General features: G+C 42.8%; 1 protein-coding gene across 4 annotated transcripts; it reads left to right on the top strand.

Moving 5' to 3' along the window:
• Positions 1 to 653: 653 nt before the first annotated feature.
• Positions 654 to 24,593, top strand: SERPINE2 (serpin family E member 2). 4 transcript variants are annotated; one of them, XM_051781449.1, is made up of 10 exons: positions 654 to 706; positions 14,245 to 14,519; positions 15,697 to 15,816; positions 16,982 to 17,209; positions 18,307 to 18,504; positions 20,983 to 21,181; positions 21,304 to 21,404; positions 22,407 to 22,493; positions 23,044 to 23,127; positions 23,933 to 24,593. In XM_051781449.1, exons 2-10 carry the CDS (start codon positions 14,264 to 14,266, stop codon positions 23,968 to 23,970), a joined length of 1,311 nt encoding a protein of 436 aa, XP_051637409.1. In that variant the 5' UTR covers positions 654 to 706; positions 14,245 to 14,263; the 3' UTR covers positions 23,971 to 24,593. The 4 variants fall into 4 exon arrangements, with proteins under 4 accessions (XP_051637409.1, XP_051637410.1, XP_051637407.1 ...); XM_051781450.1 differs by having other exon boundaries at positions 662 to 715; XM_051781447.1 differs by lacking the exon at positions 654 to 706 and having other exon boundaries at positions 15,700 to 15,816.
• Positions 24,594 to 25,079: the final 486 nt, after the last annotated feature.

Consider the following 25,079-nt stretch of genomic DNA (forward strand, 5'->3'; position numbering starts at 1 on the left):
CTTCTTGTGCTTTGTCAGTCCAGGGCTGTCAGTCGGTGTTAAGGTTCACACGTGCTTTCCCGAGGTTACACTACTGTCCTGCCACTCTGCTGTGCCCATGCCTGTGCCATTATGCTGGAGCAGCAGCTTGCCTCAGATCCCTTGCACGGTTTGTGAAGATTAAAACCCCAGTGCCATACGAGGGACCGAGGTCCTTGGCTGAGGCATTTCCTCGTCCTCGCTGCTGGAGGACGTGGGTGCAGTGGTGGGTGATGAGAGGAGGTGCCCCTTTGGCCGAAATCGTCCAATGTCCCACCACGCCACTGGCCAGGAAGGAGCCTCCTGGTGCTGGGGGACGCTGCTGCATTTGGCCTCGGTGGTCTCTGTCCCCTCGCCACCCCTGGGCTGGGCACCGGCACTGCTGCCCCGGCTCCCCCTTCTCCCCGCCGCGGCTGGCGCGACTCCCGCCGAGCCGGCGGGGCTGGGGAGGGTCCCCGGGGCAGGGGCACAGGCCTGGGCAAAGGGACTCCGCGGGGGTACCCGGGCTCCCCGGCCCGGCACAGGAGCGCGGGGCGGGCTCGGGCCGTGCATCCCGGGCCCGGGGCGGGCCCGCGGCGCGGGGCGGGGCGGCCGCGGGCCCCATAAAGGGCGGGCGGCGGCGGCGCGGTCCGGCCGAGCCGGGCGGGCGGAGGGGCAGCGGCGGGGCGGGCGCGGAGCGGCGGGAGAGGTGAGAGAGGTGAGCGGGGCCGGCGGGGCCGCCGTGCCGGGCGCGGGGAGGGAGGACGCGGGTGGGCTGGAGGGGAGCGGACCGGGGCACCCAAAGTTTGGCTGCTGACACCCCGGGTCCGCGGTGGTCGCTCCGGCGGCTCCTCGGGTGCGCTGTTACCTGGCTCCCGCAAGTTTCCCAGTGCCCGGAGCGTGGGCGCTGTGCCGGGAGCGGGGCTGCTGGCTCGGTGAGTTTCTCCTCCCGCCTGTTGGTTTCCTGAAAGCTGGAGGGTTTTCCTGCCGTAGGAAGCGGGTTTCGAGGCTGGTGGCCCCCGTGTCGTCGTGCCCCGGCAGGGCGGGATCGCAGCATCGCCGCCGCGTCCCGGGCGGTGCGGGAGAGGCGGCACTGCCCGAGCACCGGCTGCGCTGGGAGAGCTCGGAAACTGCGAGTTCCTCGCTTCGTTCGTGTCTTCTGTCTGCTGCGAGAGGGAGCTTGCTGTTCTCCTACTAAATGGAAGTAATAAAAATCAAAATTCAGTTAGTAACGAAATTTTCTTTGCGTGTCGAGTGATAGAGTAACAGGGGAGCGGCGTTTTTAGTCTCAGAGAAGGAGAGGGTGACATCCTGATAGTGAAACAGGATTTGGATAGGTCTGGTGGCATCGCATTATGTGCCGAAGCAGGTTAGCTAAAACCTCTGACCTTGGCTCCCTTTAGACTAATATAGGAGCATCCTTCGTGTACTGAGTTCTGGGAAGATTTGGAAATGCAGAGTACGCCTCAGGAGAGAGCAGTTTGTCTCTTGGTTAAAACGGTGTTCGATATCTTGGCTCAATACTGTGCGGTGTAGGAGGATCTTCACAGAGAAATTAAACCTTTGGAGATACTATTGTGCTAATGAATAGGTGTTAAAATGTCAGATGTCCCTTAAAACTAGGGAATAATATCTCTTTATGGATTAGAGGCCTCAGTGTGATTTATTTCTCTCCCTCTTTCCTATGCCCTCATATGATTCTAAAACATGGTTTGTGTTTTGTGGTTTTAATTGCATTCTTGGGCAACTTCCTGAAAGAGAAACCTGGTAGACTGATTTTTTTTTTCTTTTTCACTGCACTGAAAAATGACCTCTTCTTCCTTTACTTTCTCTTGTGTGGGTATTTAGTAATGGCTTGCCCCCAGCTTGCCACAAGAATTCATTAGAAACCTGGTTTCTTAGGGAGTATTCACAAAATGCACGTAGGTGTAAGCAGCTGTGCTGCCGTGTAGCTTGGAAAAACGGGAGAAGCTGCAGACATCCATGAGAAAAGGGAAAAGCAGCTGCAGTGACTGCTGAGTGATCAGATGAGTCTTTAAAGTGTGTGAGGTGAAGACCAGCACAAATAAAAAACCTGAATGATTAAGTAGATTAATTCAACTACATATAAAATGTACTAGCTTGGAGTTTTAGAATTTTATGGGGTGTGATTAAACCTATAGCAGCTCTTTGGCACAGGAGTAAACTTTTGAGTAATGAGTGCTAGTCTGCAGCTTTTTACAATGATAGACAAATTGTATGTCAGACAAACTGTAAGCGAATTTTGTCAGTGCTCCTAAGGTGCTGAAAAGCTGCTTATCTGGGCATTATTGTTTTTTTTCTGCTCCCCAGGTATCAGGGTGATAAAAGAACTCTTTGCTTTGAATGGTGATACGGTCATCACTACAGTCACATATACATATCTATATATAGCTCCATGTATCTCGTGTGGGAGGCAATAGAAACTCACGTCAGTACAAAAAAGAAAACAACAGAAGCCTGCAGTGGATTTTGTCTCAAGGTGTATACAGAAGTGTTGAAGCTTCTGTTTGGTGTTGTCATTGACAACCAGGAGAATAGCATGGCTTAGTGGCATGTGGAGACTTTGTGTGGGTCTGTAAATTGCACAGCCAGAAGCGTGTTCCAGTCCTAGAGCTTCTTAACAGAATATTGTTAATCAGAAAAATGTCAAGCAGGGAACCCAGTAAGTTGAACTAGGCATTTTTAGATTAAATTGAAGTGTGTGTGTGTGTGTATAAATACATAAAAATAACCACCTCACCTTATTGCTAGGAATTACAGTGGAAATGGGGGATCAGAGAGAACTCTGGCTGGAGATTTGTGTTGCTGGTGTGATGGTGGGCTCAGTAGCTACCTGGCTTATGCAGCTGATTGTGGCTTTTGATTCTTGCTAGGCAACTAGTGTGCCCATATCTGAAAAACGTGAGGCTCAGTGGAAGGTTTTTCTTGGAAGCTGGAGTTAGGGTTGTCTGGACTGCTTGAATTGCTTCATCACAAGCATGCATGAGAGAGCATGCTTTTGTAATACTAATTAGGGGGAAATTCAGCCTAATCATCAAAACATTTCCAGTTACTTGGTCTGTTAACTGGATTCTACTACTCTCTAGGGTCAAAGGTTTTATACGTGGGAAGATGGGAAAGATGGATTAATCATCACTAATCTGTAAAGTGTTGCTAGATCCAGTCAGTCGTCTTTGTGTGCCTCTGGGCATCTTGCCAATCACCTGTGACATAACTTACAAATCATGTTTTAGACCAAAGTACTGGTTTGTAAGTACCACGTAATTCAGTGCACGTACACCAGCCATAAACAGCTTCTCAATAAGCAGAGTGATATACAGAATTATCTCTTTTCAGCTTTGAAGAACAGGTAGCAGTAGCATGCAGTAGTCAATCACCTACATACGAATTTAAAGATTAGCAATGTAAATGTTATGAAAATATAAGAAGGTTTTTTTTATTGTTATTAAAGTAGATAGCTTCCCTGTGTAAAAAATATGAGAAAGCTGAATATGAGCAACCATGTGCACGTTCAGGTGTGTCTCCTTCTAAGATGGTTAAAGTGGTGGGGTGGGAGGAGAGCAAAAAGAGATGAAAATAAAGGTGGTAGCACTCTACAATTGTAGCTACACGAATGTTTGGGCTGCCATGCTATTGGAAAAAAGCTGTCCTGTGTTCTTTTTTCATGTCTCTAGTGATAGGCTCTAATTCACTACTTGACTTACATGAATACTTCTGCAAGCAGAGGTGAGGTCTCTGCTAAAGTGAGAGTCAGTGATCCTGGACAGGGAGAGGATGGGGCAATTTTAGTGGCAATGCTTCTATTAGCCATAGGTTCTTGAGCTGTTTGTCATGCCTCAAAATATACTTAAGTGCTACCTGAAATGCTGTATTTGTGCTTTAGCACCTCTTCTTGAGCAATGTCTGTGGAAACACGTGCATTTTGGCAGCTGCTGTATCTTGTCTGTGATCTGGTGTTCACCTTTAATAGCCAGAAAGATTTTTTTCTTATATTTTCAGGCTGAAATCAGAAGATGCCTTATGCTGGGGTCGAATAAACTGCTTTGTGGCATAATTAAGTATGAAAGCATATTCATCTTGTGGAATTATCTCCCCGTGGTGGAAATTGCAGTCTTGCTGTCCATACTCATCAATGTGATGTAAAGTGTGGGCTTCAAGCAGTCTCCTGTTGTCTCCTTGGGCTTTGGAAATGTGGCCTGAACTTCTTTTTATTATCATGGAACCATGAAAGCAATTGTGGAAGGCATCAAGGCTGATTACCAGTGAGTTCTGAAGTTAAGATGCCTGCTCAAGGCTGTATATAGGTAGTGGCCTCAGCATGCAGGCAGGTTTGTTTGTGAGAATTATTAGTTGTCAAGAGACTGTAAGCTACAGTTGTAAATCCCACTGGGGTCTCCAGAAGCACAGTTGAGAAATGCTGGTACATCTTAGCTCTCTTAGTTTGGCTGATGTACAGATGATGTGAATTTATGTTAATCAGTTATGTGGCTTTGACCAAGACTTGTTTCTTCCTTAAATGCTTTTTGTATTATTTAACAGCTTGCACTTTAAACTTCTATTGCTGCAGAAGGGCATTTTGTGGTATTTAGTGATGTTTCTCACTGCTTCTGAGAGGCACTGTCACCTGGTCTGAAGTGCAAGCTTCTTCTGGCAAAAGGTTGAGTGGGTTTTGAGGTTTCGTGTTTTCATGGGAGAGGGGCAGTTTGTCATTGTCTCTGACAGGTTACAGGTACAAAACGAAGAGGAGAACTGAACTTTCCCACTCTGTTATTTTCTTATGTTACATCTCCAAGTAAGCTAAGAAATATATGTAGGAGTTGGTGGATTATCTGTTAGCTACACATCTCCATTTTGCTATATACCTTCCTCTTCCAGGAGTAGTTCATGTTGCTTTCTCAGCACTGAAACAAGCCTCCAGCTGCTCTGGCAGCTCAGCTTAAGAGGCTGCTTTCCCAGCTAATTGCCTACTTCCTCTGCAGGGGTTCGTCATCTGCGTTACAGAAATAGTGATGGACTCTGCGGAGGCTTCTCAGCCAACACAGCTCCCAGCTCAGCCTGCAAACTTTCAGGCTGAACTGAATCAGATGGTTTAATATACCAGGTCATGACCTGCTCTTGCAGAATTCATGTGCGTAGTTCATACTCAGTTGTCCCTTTTTTCCTATGGAAATTTAAGTCTTGCCTTTCCAAAAACCTGTAGTAAAGCCAGTGGGATCAGTCGGAAGTGAGGTGAGATTAAGGAAAAGAGTGTGTTCTCTTAAATACAGTCTTTAAACAGCTGGTAATTCTCTTATTAACTGATTAATGTAAGTCCTCTTGCAGATGACTGAGGAGGTGTCTATCTGAGCATATGGAGAGTTCCAGCACAGTGCTTCATTCCTACATCCTTACAGCATCCGTGACTGCTGGTTGCATTTGTGGTTGGCTGGTTCTGCTTCTGAAGCTGGGAGGGGGAAAAGATAAATATATGTAAATCTCTATATCCTGTAAAGAGAAATGTGAATATCCTTATCCTTTTTGAGTAGCCTTCAACCCAGTTCTGAAACAGCTGAGAAAAGGCCACTAAAAACAAGTATCTCATGTTCCTGTGAGCTTAAGTCTCTTTCAGTGATGCTGTCCTGGATACAGAAACTCAGTGTGCTTTTTTTTCATCTTAAGTACTAATAGTTTGGCTATATTACACTTTACATTTGTTATCTAGTCTTTCAGATGAGAAGGTGGTTTCTAAATTAGCTTGCAAATAGGAAGTGGTTGATTGCTAATGTTGTACAGTATGATTAATAAATAAATAAAAGGCTAGTCACCTCTTACTCTGCAGATCTCCAACCACAAGTACAGTAAATGGTTAGAACACTGTTCCAGGTAGTTTTGTCAGTTGGTAGCATTCCTGAGATGCAAATGCTTAAAGTATCAGGTCTTGGCTATCAATGAGTTTGTGTAAGTAAAAGTTTTTATAGAAGTTCTTGTTATGAACAGAGAATACTGGAGTTCCAATTTATTTTTATGGTGAAAAGAGTGTATTGATTGCAACTGTGTAAATTTGGAGAACTGCCAACACTGTTATTGCCAGAGCCTTTCCTCTTGTAGGAGGAAGGATAAGTAAAAAATTAGTAATATTGAATTACTTGCATTATTTTAAGCGGGGTTTCTTAAAGGCCACTTGAAACACTGGGAACCTGTCTCCTCTTACCAGCTGGGCATCTCTAACCCAAACATGAACAGGCTTTGGTTAGATGTCATGTGGCTGATATGTCCTCCTACCTCTCTTAGCTTCCCAGAAGAAGCTACATAGCTTCTTAGCTATGTAGAAAACCTAATTTTGAGTTGTGCTGTAAACCTAGACTGAACCATAGGGTGTGGAATGATGGGAACTGGGCTTTGTAGGGTGTTGCTTCATAGGAAATACAAGTACTTCTTCTGTAGAGTAACCTAAAAGGTGTAGAATCTGAAGGCAAACTGCCATCTATCTCCTGCTCTGCAGCAACTCACGTGCCTTTTCAAAGCTCTACTGAAATTTTCACTACTGGCTTGAGGACTCAATTCTATACCTTTAGCTTTCTTTGTTTCTTATACAGATTTTTTTTTTTCTTTGCTTAACAGTTCTCCAAGTCCCAATGTTATAGATATTAGTATCTTAACCCTTCTGAAGAAGGATGTGTACTGGAAAGCTCTTGGTATTCAATCTGCTCCAAGCACAGCTTTCCACACTTTAAGTGGCCATGGAGCCATCTTCACAAGGCTGTTTCTACTCTCAGCCAGGTAGGTGCAAGACACAAGGCATGAGTCACTGGCCAGCAGATTAAAATTTACCTGGGGAGAGGAGAACCAAATTTGTTTCCCCTGCAGGGGTGTAGAAGTGCCAGAGTCATGGTATCAGATGATACCAAGATACCTGCAAAAAGTGAAAATGAGTAAGGATACTGGGTTTCCCTTTAATATTTTTTAAGGAAGAAAGAAAGGTCAAATCCTATGGCAGAGGTGGGACTTAAGGTCAAAGTGGTGGTGAGGTACCTGATAAGATACCAGCCATTGTTAGTCCAACACATTGTGGACTATTTACTTCATAAATGTGTACTTTTATAACCCATTATCAAAGAGTTAATACCTTGTACCTTTATTAATGGGAGCTTGCAATGCTGTAGGCTTGCCCTTAGCTCCTGATGAGCCCCTGCTTGCATAATAAGCATTGTTAATGTACAGTAAATGTGGGAACTGTGGTTCCATGAGTGTTCCTTCCACAAAAAAAACTTAAAATGTGAACTTGAGTTTAGGCAATTGCTGTGATTGTTGAACCGCTGTTCCCTCTACTGGGGTGAATCCAGAGCTAGAAGGTATAGCCTCACCAGCATGTTGTGAAACACTGCTGTGCTGCCTCTTTTTGGGAAACTGGTTCTGCAGCATTAGTCATGATGAGCTGACTGTCCCAAGCTTGTTTCTTCATTACGTTGAGATAACCACATTGCATAAAGACCTTAAGAGTAACAAAACCACTTCTTTAATAAAGGGACACCAGTAAATTAAAAACATAATTCTCTTTAACCTTCCTGATACTGTAAAACTTGATAGTAGATCTTGGAAAATTCTGTGGCAATGCTGCTTTAAATACAGGAGTAAATAATATTTACAGGAGTAAATAATACAAAGAAACTTTTAACAACAGCTGTTGAACTTATAGCAGTGAGAGAATGCAGATAAAATTTGAAAATTGTGGTAGAAGTGTGCCCTATCGTATCAGCAAACTGTATTTGCTCCATGAAGCAGAGCTTAAGTTGGCTTTTTTAATTATGTAAAAATGAGAGATGGAAGGAAAAGCAAATGATACATAAATGCCTATCTATGTTCTTGAAACTCTGAATAGTGCCTGTGTAGTAGAGCGGTGAAGTAAAAAACACTCTGGTCAGCTTTGCATGATGTAAAATTGGTCTTTGTAATGAACTACCATGACCAAATGCTATTGAAGACAGATAGTGGTGCAAAAATCAGGGTGGCTTAGGAACTGGAGACCCTGTTCATGAGGCCACGGAAAGTTTTCTGCACTTCATGCTTAACAAATCCGCAAGAAGTGGTGCTGGTCAGGACTCTTCACAAAGAAGCCCTGAACTTGTAACTTTCTCCTCCTGTGGGAGCTGTGCTTGGACAAGGAGGTGGTTCCTGTCTGGGACCAGCCCAGTTTAACAAGCCAGGGCTCTGCTGGGAGATTCCTGCTTGGCAGGGGAGGCTGGTTGGACTCGGCAGAACAGGCATTCCAGACCGAAGTGACCCATCTTGAAACAAACACAAATGCACTAAAAAACTGGGAGGAATAGGAATAACAGAGGAAGGTTTAAGGTTGAGAGATGAAGGATTGAGCCATTACCATGCTTTCTACAGCTGTGTGCAGTGGTGGCTGTAGTGCCTGAAATCAGACCAATATCTTAACATACAAAATTAGGGTTTTTTTTAAAAATCACTTCCAGTTTTTCTCTGTGTACAAGTTGTTTATATCTTGTTGACGGTAACTCACTCCTCTTCAAAGCAGTGTAAGTACTGAGCTGTTTAAAAGCTAGCAAGCATCCTTTCTTGGTAACACTGTGCATATACTAAACTTTCCAACTATTGGGTAACAGTGGAAAGAGTTGTTAGATAAAAAGGGAGAGCCAACATTCAGGACGTACCAGAAAACCTGGAGGAAGATGAAATGTTTCCCAGATCTGTTGTGTGGAAGAAGCCACTCCTGAACTCACCTGCATTCAGACCATGATAGGAGAGGATACTGAAGCTGAAGGCTTTGGGATGTAAGAAGCTTAGGTGGGGAGTTATGAACACCTGTGAGGGGGAGAGAAGCCTACTGACAGGTTTGAGTGTTTTAATCATGTTTAATATATATTTAATTATGCTACCAAGTGGGCGTCATCTGAAAAACAAGACCCAGCATCTGACCTTCCCATTGCAACCAGAGTGGTCTCATTGCTTGGAAGAAACAATTGCTGTGTGCCCAGCCAGCTTCTTGAATGACTGTTAACAGGTTTGGTTGAGTATTTATTCAGTCCTGCTGGAGAGAGTTGGTTAAATGCCTGAAGTGAAGCTGCTTTCTTTGAGCTCACATGTCAGCTGAAATAAGACTTTTAAATTAGTAGCCCAGATGGCACTGACATGGAAACATCAACATCTCGGACTTGGAGAGGTCCCTGAATGTTTGTTCCGGGCCGAGTTTCCCTGGGTACACAGCCTGCCCAGTGTCTGCCACGTGGGCTCAGGGGATCTGAGCTTTTTGAGCTTAATGCATGAGACCAGCAATGCTGTGAGACTCTGCTGTTTACTTTTAGTCTGTTTAGCTGTGCTTGCTGCTGTTTTGGTTACAGCTATTCACAGAAGTGCAGTCTGGTGTGCAAACTTCCTGATGGCGTGGTATGTCTCTAAAGAAACTGCAGAATCAATCTTGCAGCTGCAAGAAGGAGTTTTTTTGGGTTATACGTTATTGCTGTTGAAGTCAGGTTTCAAAATAAACTCTTGGAGGTGTCTCATAGGAAGTGCAGCCAGTACAGATATCTGAAAATCTATGTGCAGTTCATTATTTCTTCCTCGATTCACTTCAAAGTGTTCTTCAGGCTCTCTGGGATAGGTCTTTTTCTCCAACTTAGATTTTAAATATGAGTATTTTTTCAGCTTATATTTTGCCTCTGATGTTGAACCAAACTAATTTTTCTTCTTCCTCTTGGGGAGAGGGCAGCAGCTTGGTTTGGCTCTCTGAAAACTAAGTCCGTCCTAAGCTAGTTCTTTCCTGTAGGAGGATCTCCATTCTTAGCAGTTTTTTGTGCTTGGGACTGAGATGTAACTTCTCCCTGCTCTACCAAAAGCGCTTTTCTAGACCCAGATTAAACACTCCATATTAATATAACTTCGCTTTTGTACCAGGCATTCTGTAAATGCAGACTGGAGGCATCTGTCCTCTTTGTTGACATAACTATTTCCATAATAAATTTCAGCCAAAAACTTAAACTATGCATTATGGGGGTGATCTGAATAGCTGAGCCTAGTGAGAGCTGAGTATGCTGCCTAGTGTGTCAGAGGGTTAGTGTTTTGAACACCAGCTTGAGGCTGAGGTCATCTAGAGATTGATATCCTGAAGACTTTTCATCATCTGTCATGAGACAATGCAGAATTATCAGTGTAGATAGGACATGGAACAGTCGTCTTCTCCTGCCTTTCCCAGAGCTCTGTGCCTGACTGGAATAGTTATCTGGAAATTATATAGCAGCTTAAACTAGGCTCTGCAGTTAGATACAGGTATAACTAGTACTCCAGTGTGGTGTACAGGACTTGGTGTGGTGCTGTTCAGTGAGGCAGGGGGAGTTAAGGAGTTCTTGGTGTGCTTGCCATGGACATGGCATCCCCCATACAGCTGAATGTGTGACACTGTCATCTGTTTTGTTCGGAAAATTTAGCATTAGGGTTAAGAACTGGATTTGCATAACAAATTGCAGGGGGGCCTGCTTTGGGTTTTTATTTATTTGTTCTTTAGATACATTTCTTTGGGTTAGTGACAGTATTTACATTGCCTATTAAGAAGTCTAAGTTGTGGGATGTCCTTCCTGTAAGTTCTCAATTTAAGAAGTGGGCAGCCTACCCTGAGGAGGGACAGTTTTTTTGGTCCAACATCTTTCAAAAGCCCACATTTATGTAAATGAATTCGCCTATACACCTTCCTCCTTCTCAGTTAACTTTGTAAAAAATTTAAAGGTCATAGGCAAAGAAATGCCTAGCTTGTATTTTTGTTTGGCTTTCTGAAGCATTAGATTCAGATTTAACTATCACTAAGTTTTCAGTTTCAGTGTTATGAAAGCTTGTTGAAAGCTTGTTGGTATTCTGTATAGCAGGTCAGCTGTTTTCCATCCTACACATTGTACATCCTTTTGGATTTCTTTTCCTTGCAATGTACTTAAGCTGTTTCTTTCAGGATATGCAAATGCACTTGTTGTTACTGAACTGCATAGAAGTTGAATATACTGAAATCCATGACGGAAACATTAATAACAGGGATGCCACTTTTGCTCAAAGATGAATTTATATCCTCAGATGAAATTATCTCCCTTTTTATTTAACAACTGTTACCTGGTTAAGCTATGCAGTGGCCATAACAGGACCAGGCCAAGAAGGGGCTGCTCTGTAACTGGTGCTGAAAAGTGTTTTTATGCTTTTCCCATGCTCAGAGCACTGCATGACTTTATTTCACTTATTAAGTATCTACTAGAGATTGTGCTCCAAAACAGAGACCAACCTGCCTTAATAGCGTGTTGGGGGTAGAGGTGAGGCAAACATCCTGTACTTGGTTTCCCAAGAGGTCTCCATGTTGTAATTTGAAACAAAACAACAAACACAAAAAAAACCCAAACAAAATAAGTCCTGCAGCAGTGGCCTTGGGGGCAGAGTTGGATTGTTTTGACAAGGCTTCACATGTGTCATGGTGAAAATGAAAGGCTGTCATCCTGAGTCTGTAGGGGGCTGTCACCAGTGAAGTAGAAGATTTAGGGACTTGCACTATATTGCGGTATAGGCAAAAAGAGAAATGTCTGACTTCAGCTAGGTTTGTGCAGATGCACTGTGTAAATGACAATGAGACATTGTTTTACTTGACTTCAAAGAAGTGTCACTCCTGTCTGTGCCCTCATAATATACTTCTTGAGGTGTAATGTGCTCAAAGTAGCCCAGTCTCCTTTGGTTTGGGCCAGGTGGAGCTGCCTCAGTCAAAAGCAGGGTTTTCAAATTGCAGCTCAAACTCTGCTTTGTGGTTGTCTGGCACTGTCCCTGTCCATCACTACATGGGACAGGCTGTATTGCACAAACATTAACTTTTGCTTGCTTGTAAGTGCATCTGGTAAAAATCTCTAATAGTTTTGGGGGTTTGAGGCTTTGTTTTGCCAAGGTATTTGGTAAAGGTAAAAGTCTGCTTAGTATTGGGATTCAGAATTTGTTTAAACTGCCCATTGGGTTTCCAAATAGGGAGAAGAGGTGGCAACCAAACCACCAAAGAAACCTTAAACCCTTAACTTCTCTTGGAGTGTCAAGCCACACTTGCCTCCTGCAAGGCAGCGTTGCCATCAGCATAGAGCTGCTGCCTGGGAGAGAGGGAAACCTTGTGCCTAAGAACAAAACTAGAGGTTCAGATGGTTTGTGCCAGCATCAAGGAACACTCAAGAATATTCCTTAACATTTTTTTATTTAAGAGTACAAGTTCACTTTCCCTGTCAGGCTCCTGGCTCTCCCCATGACAGCTTCATGCTGTAGCTGGTGGTGAGAGGTGCAAGGTGAACCTGGGAGTGACTCATGTAGCCTGTTTCAAGGGCTTGGGTGGCATTTGGGTTTTCTTCCTGCAGGTCTCTGCTGCAGATGGCCAAATCCTGTCTAAATTTTGGATTCAGCATGAATAGTTCCTGTTGATGGCAGATGTGGAGCTCCTTTGGAAGGAATTGTACTTCAGTGACTTCAGAACTGCTTGGGGGATTATTAGGTTGATGGGAAAGACTTAATTATTGGGTGGGCTATTAGCCTGCTTTGTAGGACAGTGTTTTTACTTTTACTTGCATAACTTAAATCAGTCCAACAAGCTGCTCTGGTAATACTAACAGTTGGACTGAGGGGAGAAAGATGTCTCAACTCCTTCATTATTTCATTTGGTTTATTCTGTGCTGCAGTGGCAAACTTTAACAAAGCCAGTTCTGTCCCCTGAAGCGGTGTAAAAGAAAGTGGAGATGCTGCATTTTGCTACTTTCAAGTGTTTTAGCACAGCTAAAAGTACATGCTATTAAAAGACGATTAAACAGATCTGTGCAAACGCCAGCTGGTTTGATGGTAATCAAATGCTCCAGCGTGGTTTGAACTCGCGGCGTAGGTAGGCTGGCGATGGCAGAGCTCCTGGGAGCCACACGCCCTTGGAGCGTGTGGGAGGAGGCTGCGAGTGACGCCTCATCCCGAAGCTCTGCGGCTCTGCCGGGCCGGCCCCCGGGATGCTGCAGCCGGGAGAGCCAGTGTGCCATGCTGGGCAAAGGCTCAAGACGGGCACAGACCCGCGTTGGGGGTTTGCGTGTGTTGTGCAAACGACACTTTATTCAGTTGTGTGCCTTCTCCGGCCTGATGAGCCTTTGGTGAACTAGGGAACCAGCTGATTCCTCCTCGGCGTGCTGGAAGACCAACAGCTCGGCGCGTTCTTGGAGTGCCAAAGTCAGCTTAGTGAGGCAACAGACACGCTACTGGTCTGAAAATAGAAGTCAGGGCTGTTAACTGTGCAACTGAAACGTCTTAACAATGTGTGAGCAGGGAACATAATTTAATGAAACTGAACATTATTGCATGACTGTTTCCCTAAGTACCTGTTCGCCCTAACAAAAAAGAGGTTGACTACAGTTTCATGAGTAGGAAATACAGTGTAGTAGTTACAGTACAGTGTTGAAGATTTGGTCTTGGTTCTCTATAATCAGTTGCTGAGAGGTCTTGAACAAACTGTTGCTGCTGCTTGTGCTTCATTTCCTGGGAGATCACAGGTGTCCTGATACTGAATTCTGTCAGGTGTTAGACCTGCAGATAGGCCTGTTTTGAATGTTAACTTCACTCTGTACTCATTAGCTCCTGTATTTTATGAAATGGAAAAGTGCAGGTTGGAATCCAAACTAAACTTTGCATTTTAAAATCTTAAAGTTTTCCTCTACATTCCCATTATGGAGAATGCCAATTATGCAGCTAACTCTTATTGTTCTAGGCAGGTGTAAATTCCCATGACAGAAGGTCTGTTTGCATATGTACACATGCTTTTGTTCACTGTGGAAAATGATCTATAAAGTGTACTGTGCATCACATCTTAGTGGATGAGGACTGTACCACATCACTTCTTACCACTAACTTACTCTAAAGGGCAGTCTAAATAGAATACCAAGACTCATTTAGTTGAAACACAAAACTAACAACTTGTGTGTGGTGGGAGGTAATCTCCCAGTTTGGTGGCTTTTGCCCTGTTACGTAGGCAGTGATATTTAGCCAGTTCATGATTATCTCTGCATCTGGAAACCCCTAGGCCTAAAATACCAGTAGTGGTAAGTAAAATGCAATTGTGAGCCTCACTGCCAGAGCTCTGTGAATGGTGTGTGGCACATGTGCAAGACTTGCCTGCTCTTTAGGTAAATAAGGATTTACATTAAAAATAAAAATGCTGTACTTGTGAAAACTGACTTAACTTTCCCTCTTGTTTTCTTACAGGTATCTCCAACTAGGAATCATGAACTGGCACTTCTCCCTCCTCTTTGTTCTTGGGACTTTAATGTCTGTATGTTCCCAGTTCAGTTTTTATCCTCTGGAGGAGCTTAGCTCTGATGTTGGAATCCAGGTCTTCAATCAAATAGTGAAAGCGAAGCCTCAGGACAACGTTGTTGTTTCTCCTCACGGGATTGCGTCAGTCCTGGGGGTGTTGCAACTGGGAGCTGATGGCAAGACCAAGAAGCAGCTGACAACTATGATGAGATACAGTGTAAATGGTCAGTGGTTCCTAAGGTGGTTTTGGGTGTGTTATGTCAGACTCTTTGTGCTGTGTGAGATGGCTTTCCAAGTGTGGTAGATTGCATCATGCACCAATTAGCTGTGTTTACCAAAGCACAAAATGGACAGACTTGAAGCTAATTGGCAGTTTGAGTATGGACCTATACATATACTCCAACTGGCTTATAAGCAGCTTGGTTAATGACTTCAGGGCCCCAGCTAGAACTGCCTTTGTCCTTGCAAAATTGATTTTTCAGAGCAGTGTGGGAGGTGGTCCAGTGCCAGCACCGTGCAGGAAGGCTGCAGTGTACCCCATTTCAGGCTGTGCTGAACAGCCTTTAATGTGCCACTCCTTAGATAAGAGGGCAAGAGAATATTTATTGGCACCATACTGAAAGCAATGCAAACTAGCCATACTATTGATACTTTCACTTTGCTCTTCAGCTTTTTTTCATGTGTTTTCTGCTGTCAGGATCCCTGTATCTTGTAGTGCCCTCTTCAGCCATTTCTGCTTGCCTCTGTGCCTGACACTGCATGCATCTGTGTTTGTGTTCCTCTGCCAATGTCTGCCCCTTGAGAGTGTGTAACCTGAAGGTTCTTACTGCTTTAATTTGCACGCTATTTTTGTGAGTGTTTGCCAGCAAGACTTAACATCTTAGTGCCAGCATTCTCCCTTACTTCCAAGAATAGGAAACCCTCTAAGAGGTAAGTGCACATTTAAATCTTGAGCAGTATTGTCATATGACATGCTGTTCTGTCTTCATTTGCTTTGCTGTTTTGGTCCTGGGTTTAAAGTACAGCAAAATTATTTGACAGTTTAAGATGGAAATGATGTAGATTGAAATCTCTTAATTGGATGATCAACTTTAGGAACATTTGAATGCTCAAAATAGAAGTACTTTGAAAAATTTTCAAGCATTATATCAACTTGTTTTATTTGGCCCACAGTCCTAATGCTGTGAGACACAGAGGTTCTCAAACACTTTAGAAGGTAACCAGTACCTTGTTAGAGACTTGTTATGGGATGGGGAGATACCTATCTCATTGCACAGATTTCCTCTGCTCTTGTTCATGATTGCCTTGCAGTTCTTTGGCAACTGCAGCAACTGCTTCTTTGGAAAGGTAATAGTTGAAAAGTATTTAATTTGTCTTTAGCTGTCTTTTAATGCAATTTAGCAGCTGGAAGCAAAGAGGAGAGCCAGCATCATGAGACCAGACAGCTCTCCCCGGACCATCAGCAAGTGATCCGTGGGCCACCAGTGGTCCACAGAATACAGTTTGAGAACCTCTGTTATGGTATGTTCTCCAGAAGAATTTGCCCATAGTATTGGAGAGTGAACATTTAGAAATTCATACAACTGTACTGTTAAAGCATTCATGATACGTGAAACAGCAAAGCCATCTGAGGCTTTTTTCTTGTATGCAGCTAAGAGAATAACTCTGAACTAATTTATTCACTTCATATCTCTTAAGTTTGTCTACATCAGGAAGTAGTCTGGAAATGTTTCTGCCTGAGTTGTATTGGGAAACAGAGGGAACTCATTAATAACTCTGAAAAACAGCCACCCAAGGATTCTGTTCAATATAATGGTTGAACATGAAGTTGCTTGCCTGGCAAGAGCTTCCCTGTGTAGACAAGCACTCCTTCATAAGCCATAACACTGGGGAGAACTGGGTATGGTGAACATAGCAGTTCTTCTGTGGTGCCATATGCCTTCTCTCATACACAGTGAAGGAGCTAGCAAGCACTTGATACAATCTGCTTTCAGGTACTAAGGATCTTGACTGTAACACCAGAACCTGCTACTTTCCCTTTTTCCTTTTTTTAGAGACAAGCTCATGTGTTAAGGGATTGATTCCTGCTTGTAGCTGATTTAGGCTGGGACCTAGTCTTGAGGGAAACCAAGACTTGACTTGCAGTTTATTAAAGAAATCTTGACAGTTTACTTTATTCTAGAATAAATGGAAAGGAAGTATGTCAAAAAACAATTTTTGCTTTACACTCTGCAAACCACTTGTTGTGCAAATCCTGCAGAGCTCTGACTGAGCAGCCTGACCCCTCGACTTTCTTTGTCACCGTCGCAGAACTGACAAGTTATCTGGGCTTATATGATATGAAATGTGTTTTGGAAGAGTCTGTTCTGTGGAAGAGTGTGGTTAGTAGCTCCACAGTGAGACTTGAACCTCAGTGTTATCCCAGCACTGTCTGTTGCATTCTTAGCAGACACCTAGAGGGGCAGCAGGAATCACAGCAGAGGTCATGTTTTTCTGGGAAATAGTAGCAATCTTCAGATGAGAGATCAGAAATGCTTGTTTTGGAAGTCCTCTGAGAATGCCTGCTATGATCTCCTTTTCTAGTCCAGCACTTAATGTCTTACCTTTCATGTCATTAATAGTTTGCATATAAAGTAACTGTTCATCAATCTTATTCTAAATTAAACTTGCTGTTCTTTCCAACTAGGAGTTGGTAAAGCCTTAAAGAAGATAAACAGGCTCATAGTCTCAAAAAAGAATAAAGACATTGTAACAATTGCTAATGCAGTGTTTGCAAAGAGTGGCTTTAAAATGGAAGTGCCTTTTGTTACAAGGAACAAAGAGGTGTTTCAGTGCAGCGTCAAGAGTGTGGACTTTGAGGACCCAAATGCAGCATGTGATTCCATCAACCAGTGGGTGAAAAATGAAACAAGGGGTGAGTATTGGTGAGTGCCTCTGTGTGTGGCAGGGTGGTATCTGAGACCTCAGATTCAAATGGAAATGCTGGGGAAAGATGGGGAGGTGGAGAAGGCTCTGCCCTGCAGCTAAAACTGTCTTTTAGCTGGCATTACTGTGGTATTTTAGAGCTGATGAGCCAGGACTCGGCATCTCACTGCCTCAGCAACTGAGCCTATCTGATGACCTGGAAGGGATGTGTGCAGTGTGTGTGCCTGTGTCCATCTGCCCATGGGATCAGGGGAGCTTCTGCTGTTCTTTACATTCATACAACTAGTGAGAAATCCAAGCAGAGTTTGGAACATGCTTTCTCTTGCAGCTATGCTTTCTCAAACATAAAAGATACTTTCAGGCAACTCAGATGTTTTACTCAGTAAATCAGACTTACAGAAAGATGTAGGGCAGTTCAGCTTTTGCTCTGACTGCCCTAAACTCTTGTAAGATATGACCCTGTTCTTATGACTCAGATTTAGTGGAGGATTCCTAATTAACCCTGCCTTGACAGAACTCCTCATGATTCAAGCCTTTTGGCATCTAGTTGTCAAGATTACATGTGCTAAAGCCAAAGATCACGTTTTGCAACATTTCCCAATGTAGGTGAACTACCTAGTTTGGTACCTCTTGGAGTTAAAACCAGTGCCTCCTGGATGTGAGGAGTGTGTTAATGATGTTGGATGTGGTATGTGTGAAACGAGGCTGTCAAATTCTTTCTCAACCACATCACCAGTTTTGCATAGCAATGTTGCAAGCAGCGTGTGAATGGGGAGGTGTTTCAGCTGAAACTATTACCACTGTAACAGTCTTAGATCTGTTCACATGCTGGAAAGGGTAAGGCCTTGTTAGTTGTTATAACATCACACTATCAATTAGTAAGATGTGTTTGAATTCTAGTTATCCCAAAGGCTTACTTTTTGACAAAGAATACCACTGGCTTTATGAATTGTGAATGTATTGCCCTGTGAAGAGCTGGCACGCTCACAGATCTAGAGGTCTAAACTAACATGTGCTTCACATTCCTCATGAACAGCTGGCAGCGTTATGACAGCAAATACTTAAGACTTCCTTTATTTCTTCTAGGTATGATCGATCAGGTTGTAGCTCCAGATGATATTGAAGGCAGTTTGACCAGACTGGTTCTAGTGAATGCCGTGTATTTCAAGGGCTTATGGAAATCGCGATTCCGACCTGAAAATACAAAGAAACGTCCATTTTATGGAGCTGATGGGAAGACCTACCAAGTTCCTATGCTGTCCCAGTTGTCCATCTTCCGCTGTGGTAAGCTCAGCGACTCCCACTACCATGGACAATAGTTGTAAACTCAGCTCTTTCAGACTGAAACAAGAGTTTTCTGTACACGTGGTGTTAAATGGTGCTACTTGTTGCAGCTGATGCAGGCAGCTTGTGTTAGAGAAGCTCTGTGCTGCTGGGGTATGGGTAAGCTTGCCCTGCAAGGTACTTAGCAGTTGCTTAAGGTTGAATATTCTGTCAAATCCTCTTGCCTTCCAAATGGAAAATCTGAAGTACCCAAATTGAGAAATTTGCATGCTACTTAAGCTTTGCTGTAAGGAGAAAAAAAAAGGTACAGATTCCTAAAGAGTGAGAATAAGGAAAAGCTGCAACAGAGACAGAATGTAGAGGTTTACCTGGTGTTGAGCTGTGTATGAAAGAAGATTGGAGTAGAATCAATCTATATTTTACTGCATATAAAGAAATGGAACTTGCACAGTCCCTAGTCCTATGAGAGCCAGAAGAGCACGGGGTTAGTATGTTGGCTGTATCTCTCAAGGTGTGAAACAGCTCTTTAGATTGAGTCACAAGTGAAAAGAAGTTCAGCAGGTTCAGCCAGACTTCCTTCAGAGATTCTCAGAGCTGACATAAGCAGCTTGATGTGACTGACAATGAACTGCAGAGCTGCAGTGTTGCAGCCCTGTGGGGATTTTAATGGTCAAAGTAAGATTGATACTCTGATAAAAACTTCTGTTGCATCCTTCCAAGAAGTGCTACTTGGAACTTGCTTCCTTGTGTGCTAAAGACAATCTGAGGAATAAGTCTGAGAGTACAGCTTTCTTGCTATAAATCCAAAGAGCAAGACCCGCTGTGCTTTTTTTAAATGCTTAGTTTTACTGTCAGTAGTGCTCACCTAATAATATTAGTAATTTATGTTAAAGTAAACAGCTGTGACTTTCTGTCCCAAACCTATATGTTAGAGCAGATGTAATGTAGTACTTTAGGTGACTGCTGAAAGTGTGAGTTGGAGGAGGTGGGGAAGCCTCCTGCAGTATGTACTAATCTGCGGAGTTTCAAAGAAGTTCATAACTTAAGATGGGGTTTAGCAAGACTATTATTTTGAAGGCTTTTGACTTCTGATACTGGTTAAAGTCTCCATTATGTTTAAGCTAGAAAAGCTATTAAGGCTAGAAAGGAACAAAAGAAATACTGCTGAGTTAGGACTCGCTTTAGTTTGTGAATCTCTGGATTTCCTCACACAGGGCTTCTGTTTTATCTATGCTTGCAAAGGGATCTTTAAAAGTTTAAATTTGTTAAGCATCTTGAATCCCATGAGCTGACTGAAGCTGAGCTTCCCCTCCTTTGGGAATGCCTCAGTAATGATGGCAGTGTGTAGCAGATCAGGAAAGCAGTGCTTACCTGTTGGGACAGTTCACCTTGTGTTACTGTCCCGTAGCTGAATTATGCAGCCAGTGTTGTGGTCTGCAGGCTCTAGTTTGAGAACCACTGCCATAATAAAAGGAAATAATGAAACTGCCAAGCATGACACTATTCCTGCAAAAGTGTGGTACTGCTGGTTCTGTAGCAATGTGAACTCAGTCAAGGCACGTTGCATGGCCCTGGCAATAAGATTTAATTAGTAAGGAAACTGTTGATTTTTCGGCTTGGGCTGATAAGTGCAAGTTTAGATGAAGAAAGGGGAAAGATAATAAGATCTTGCTGCTATCCAAAAACTTTGCCTGAAATCCTGTCTGTAGTTAAACTGACAAGTTTTCACTTGAAACTACTATAAAAAGCATTTGCTTCCCAGCCACATGCCAGAAATCCCACAGTAACTAAAGGGAACTTGGAAGAGGAGAGGGTTGCTCAAAGACAGTCTTCCTGACACTTGCTGCAACTTGGAGGTGTTGCTATCTCACTCCTTCTCATCTAATTGGCATTGTGCACTGCCTCTAAGTGGCTGATTTCCACTATCTTGCAAGGCTTAAGACTGCTTCCTAATCAGATCCTTATTCAGCAAGAAGATTAAGTAAATGCCACAGACTACTTCAGACAGGAGCTAGGAGCTCTTGCAATAACTCTTGGAGGAAAAAGCTTATCTACAAGATCTCTTCAAGTTGGAAAGATGCTTTTCCTTGCTTTTTGTTTCTCAGTGTGCAGTTGGTTCTGGTACAGCTGAGATCTGAAGTAGAGATGCAGCTGCTTTGCAGACTTTGTCACTTCTAACGTAGCTTCCTTGCTGCTCTGGGCTGATGAGGTTTGTCTGGGACACAGGATGTACATTAAATGAGTATTTGTTCCTTGGTGTCATCCTGTCTGTGCTTCATGTAAAGCTAGCATCTCTCCAGAGCCCATGCCTTTTGAAGGGTTGCCTAGTAGGAAGCCTGTGACTCTAGAGTCAGTTTTAAAATGTGGGAAAAACTTTCCTAACAAACTCTTACAGCTGTAGGTATCTAAAGGTAAGATGGACACTTAAGGCTGTAGGTTATGGCTCACTAGATTTGTTTTTTTGGTGTTTTTTTTTAGGTACTACAAGTACTCCAAATGAGCTGTGGTACAACATCATTGAGCTGCCATACCACGGTGAAATGATAAGCATGTTGATTGCATTGCCTACAGAAAGCACAACACCACTCTCTGCTATCATTCCCCACATCAGCACAAAAACAATAGGAAGCTGGATGACAACCATGGTAGCAAAAAGAGTGCAGGTTATTTTACCAAAGTAAGTACTGATGTAATCTGTTTCTCCTTCAGAGTGTTTTCAGGGGTTATTTATGTATATCTCGTCTGATACAGGGTGACTTTCCTGATGCATTCATTTTTACCTTTGTTTGTTCCTCCTAGATTTACAGCAGAAGCAGAAACAGACCTAAAGGACCCTTTGCAAGCACTCGGTATTACAGATATGTTTGACCAGTCGAAGGCAAACTTTGCAAAAATAACAAGTAAGGGGGGTTTTTGTTTGTTTTAATTCATGGTGGTCCTTCACAGTTCCTAGCACTGAATAAAGTGCCGCTTTACCAATCCAGTTTTGTCTGCTTTATCTTGGCTGTGTTACTATGACACTGGAGCTGGGTGTTATGTTGTAGCCAGCCAGGCATGACTGCTTGCCTCTGTTGAACGTTGCAGTAGCTCTTTTTTTCCCTTGTCTTGCATCACAGCAGTAAATCATGGCGGTCAGTTTAAGATTTGATAATACAGCCTGGGGGTCTCAAGCATTGTCTAAAATCTGTGGCAAGACTTATAACAATACTGTACCTTAGACTGTGGCAAATACTGCAACTACAATATGTAACTTTCCCTGAAGTGTGTGTTTAATGACTTTTTCTTGAGCTCTGTAGGAAAGCTCAAGGATTACATTCACACTTTAAAGGACTGGACTGACCCAGAGCTGTAAATATTAGTATCTGAAAATGGAGTATAGACACTTCTGAACTCATGGCTGTAAAATGTCATTGTATTTTTCTTCTCTGCTTTTATTAAACTTCTCCATAATGATCTAACAAAAAAGCCTGCCTTGTGCTGGCTTAATTTGAAAACAAATTCCTGTGTTTGATTGAAAGCAAGGTGTGTTGCTAAGTGCTTTTTCTCCCTCCCTGACATGGAGATAAGTGTCTTAAATTCAGGAAGCATATTTTTTTCAGGTGTTTTTTTTTTTAATTAAAACTATAAATGAAAGTGAACACTTAAATGAACACTTCTTAAACCATCAAATCAGAAAACCTAGTTAAATGGGGAGGGAGGGGAGTAAGATGGGTTATTCCCTGTCTTCCAGTTACTCAGTGACTGTATTCAATGATGTTACCAGTAGTGTTCTTCCCTGCAGCTTCAGGATTTCAGCAGCTTTTATTATTCTGAGCCATGCTGGCATAGCTACTAGCTACAAGGTACTTCAGGATTCTTTCAGGTAGTTTTACTGAAAGTGCTGTTCTCCATGGCTTTTTCAGGAACAGAAGGTCTTCATGTATCTAATGTTCTGCAAAAGACAAAAATTGAAGTTAGTGAAGATGGAACCAAAGCTTCTGCAGCAACAAGTAAGCAACTGCACTGATAACTGTCAGAATTGGGAAAACTCCATTATAAGGCTATAGCACTAAGCAAAGATAGTCCACTCAGAGACCATTGCAGGAATAATCTGACTTAGATCAGTTGATGGGTTTTATGTAATATCTCAGGAAAATCCCAATTTTCCCATGTTGATCACTGTAAGAAATGCTAACAGGCTTACTTCTAAAGAAGTGTCTTCTAATAGCTCTGACCACTCATAAAATGTTCTGGCTATCCAGGTGGCAAAGAGGACTGAGCTACTACATGCTTTGGGTGACAGCCCAAGAGTTCCAGCTTTCTGTGGGTCTTGTATTGTCTTTTTAATATGCATCCTGCAAGAATATCATGTGACCTATGTGGCTTTAAAGGTCTGAGTTGGTAGGTCTTAGGCATTTGTCTGCACCTGTGAAAGCCTATATGTATACACACACACATAGATATATATATACACACACACACACATTAGGAAACTGATAGAGTATATCATGTGTTGTCATGCTTGATTTGTCTCACTCTGAGTCTTATCTTTCCTGCAAGCTGCAATTTTAATAGCCAGGTCATCTCCTCCATGGTTCATAGTAGACAGACCGTTTGTATTTTTCATCCGGCACAATCCCACAGGTAAGCAGCATTTGTAGGTACTTTTTGGCTTAGCAGTTGAATGTCAGCTATGTAATAGTGACAAAAGAAGTCTGGAGCTACTGAATAACTATTTTTAAAAAAATCCTGCGAGTATATATTTATGCCTTTAATATTAGATTATTTTATTGGGAATACAACTCAGAACATGGTGAAAAATACATACTGGCTGCAAAGTTAACAGAAATAAGCATGGCAGGTTTATGGGTACAAAAAGAAGAGTTTAATAATCAGAGTTCCTCTGAGGGCAGAGGAAACAACTCTTACTGGTAGTGAATTGGTGAATAGGACCCAGCTTTCTGATGGACAGTCAGCTATTCAGGGCAGAGGCATGATAGGGGCTTCAGAGATCTAGGGTGTTGCTCCAGCCTGCTCTGAACCGAAGTCAGTGTTCAAATATAGTGGTCGTGGCTTCTCTGCACTATGGGCTGATTCTCCTAGAGCAGAGTTGCCCCATTTACTTAGAATAACTTGTCTGCTTCTTGCAGTGACATGTATGATAGATCTGTTAGTTAGCAGGGAACAAATGCGCTGCCAGCACTGGGGGAAGAGCAGGCTCCTGGCAGCAGTCCCCATCCCCAGGCTCCACAGAGCATCAACAGAACTGTGTCTCCAGAAATATGAGCTGGCCACCTATCCAAACATACCCTTCTCTGGGCTCACAAACTCGAGGGAGGCTAGACAAGACTGACGAGGTGGCTTGGCTGTGCTCTGTGAACTTCATGCTTTTATGGAAAAAACTCTACTTACAGACTATGGTAATCCTTGTTTTTGTTTCATCCCTCAGGTACAATCTTGTTTATGGGACAAATAAACAAACCTTGAATGTGGAAAAGACTTTCTTCGAGAAGTAAACAGGCACACCCCTGTTCTGTTAAATATTTTGTACACTACTCTTTGACTTCACTCAAGAGCTAGTTTTAACCACTGACTAGGTTTTGAAACAGGAGTCGACATAGTTCTGGCTTTGTGGGGAAAAATACAGATTGAAAACTACAGTATCTCTTCAAAATGTCTAAAAGATTCCCTAAACTACTGAATGGTTACCTATGCTAACAGCTTTTGAGCTTTTTCTGTATCTACTAAGAATTTTATGTATGGCTTTTTGTGAGAGGATTTTAACAAAGAATGATAAACGTTTCTATTAATGTTGGTTTTTTTCTTGTGTGTGGAAAAGGTCTAATTTTGTAGATACCACCTATCAAGACTACTTTTGGTTCTTGGTACCTGGATATTCTTGGTAGAAATAGAATAAAAGTTCTAGCAGTTTTTATATAGTGCATGTATCACTGAGAGTTCTAAAACTAGTGTGGTGTTCAGTACACATCGCATTGTCCTGTCTTATTGTAATGTAAACTTGTCATTGCTAGTATACACTTTCTATTGGATTTAAATTTTATATTTGTTTTTGTACAAAGGAAAAAATAAAAGTGCATTATGAACAGTCAGTGTTGTGGATCGTGGATGTGCTGGTGGATATTTGGCTCCAGAGCCCTGTGAACTACTTCTTTGAGACTTATTTCTAAGGAAGGTGAAAGGAGAGTGTTTTTGTGAGACCTTTCTGGGGGGAGGGTGTGGGGGGGTGGTTTGTGGGTTTTTTGTGTATGGGGGTTTTTTTTGTTGTTGTTTGGGGTCTTTTTGGTTTTTGTTTTTTGTTTATTTTTAATCCATGCTGCTGATTACATTTTTTTTGTTGAAGTCATTCTGCTGTGGATGAATTATCCATAAATTTAGTATCTGAAGACCAAACTCTATTTGCTGTGCCCAAGTTACTGCTAAAAACTGCCCTGTGAAGGCATCTCAATGCACCTTTGGGACTTTTCCTCCTGTTCCCTATGGTGTAGGTTACATGCTCATTGGCATCTCTTTGTGCCCCTTGCAGGACTCTCCTGAGTGTAAAACTCCTCAGAAGATGAGCAGTAAATCCCTTTGGC

Source organism: Manacus candei, unplaced genomic scaffold, assembly GCF_025592945.1.
Source record: "Manacus candei isolate 608988 ecotype Guabito, Panama unplaced genomic scaffold, ASM2559294v1 h1tg000015l, whole genome shotgun sequence".
NCBI lineage: Eukaryota > Metazoa > Chordata > Aves > Passeriformes > Pipridae > Manacus > Manacus candei.

Coding starts and splice junctions, on each gene's coding strand:
- SERPINE2 (XM_051781449.1), top strand. CDS start 14,264: ATGAACTGGCACTTCTCCCTCCTCTTTGTTCTTGGGACTTTAATGTCT. Junction 14,520..15,696: donor GATGAGATACAGTGTAAATG/GTCAGTGGTTCC, acceptor AATGCAATTTAG/CAGCTGGAAGCAAAGAGGAG. Junction 21,405..22,406: donor AAACTTTGCAAAAATAACAA/GTAAGGGGGGTT, acceptor TGGCTTTTTCAG/GAACAGAAGGTCTTCATGTA.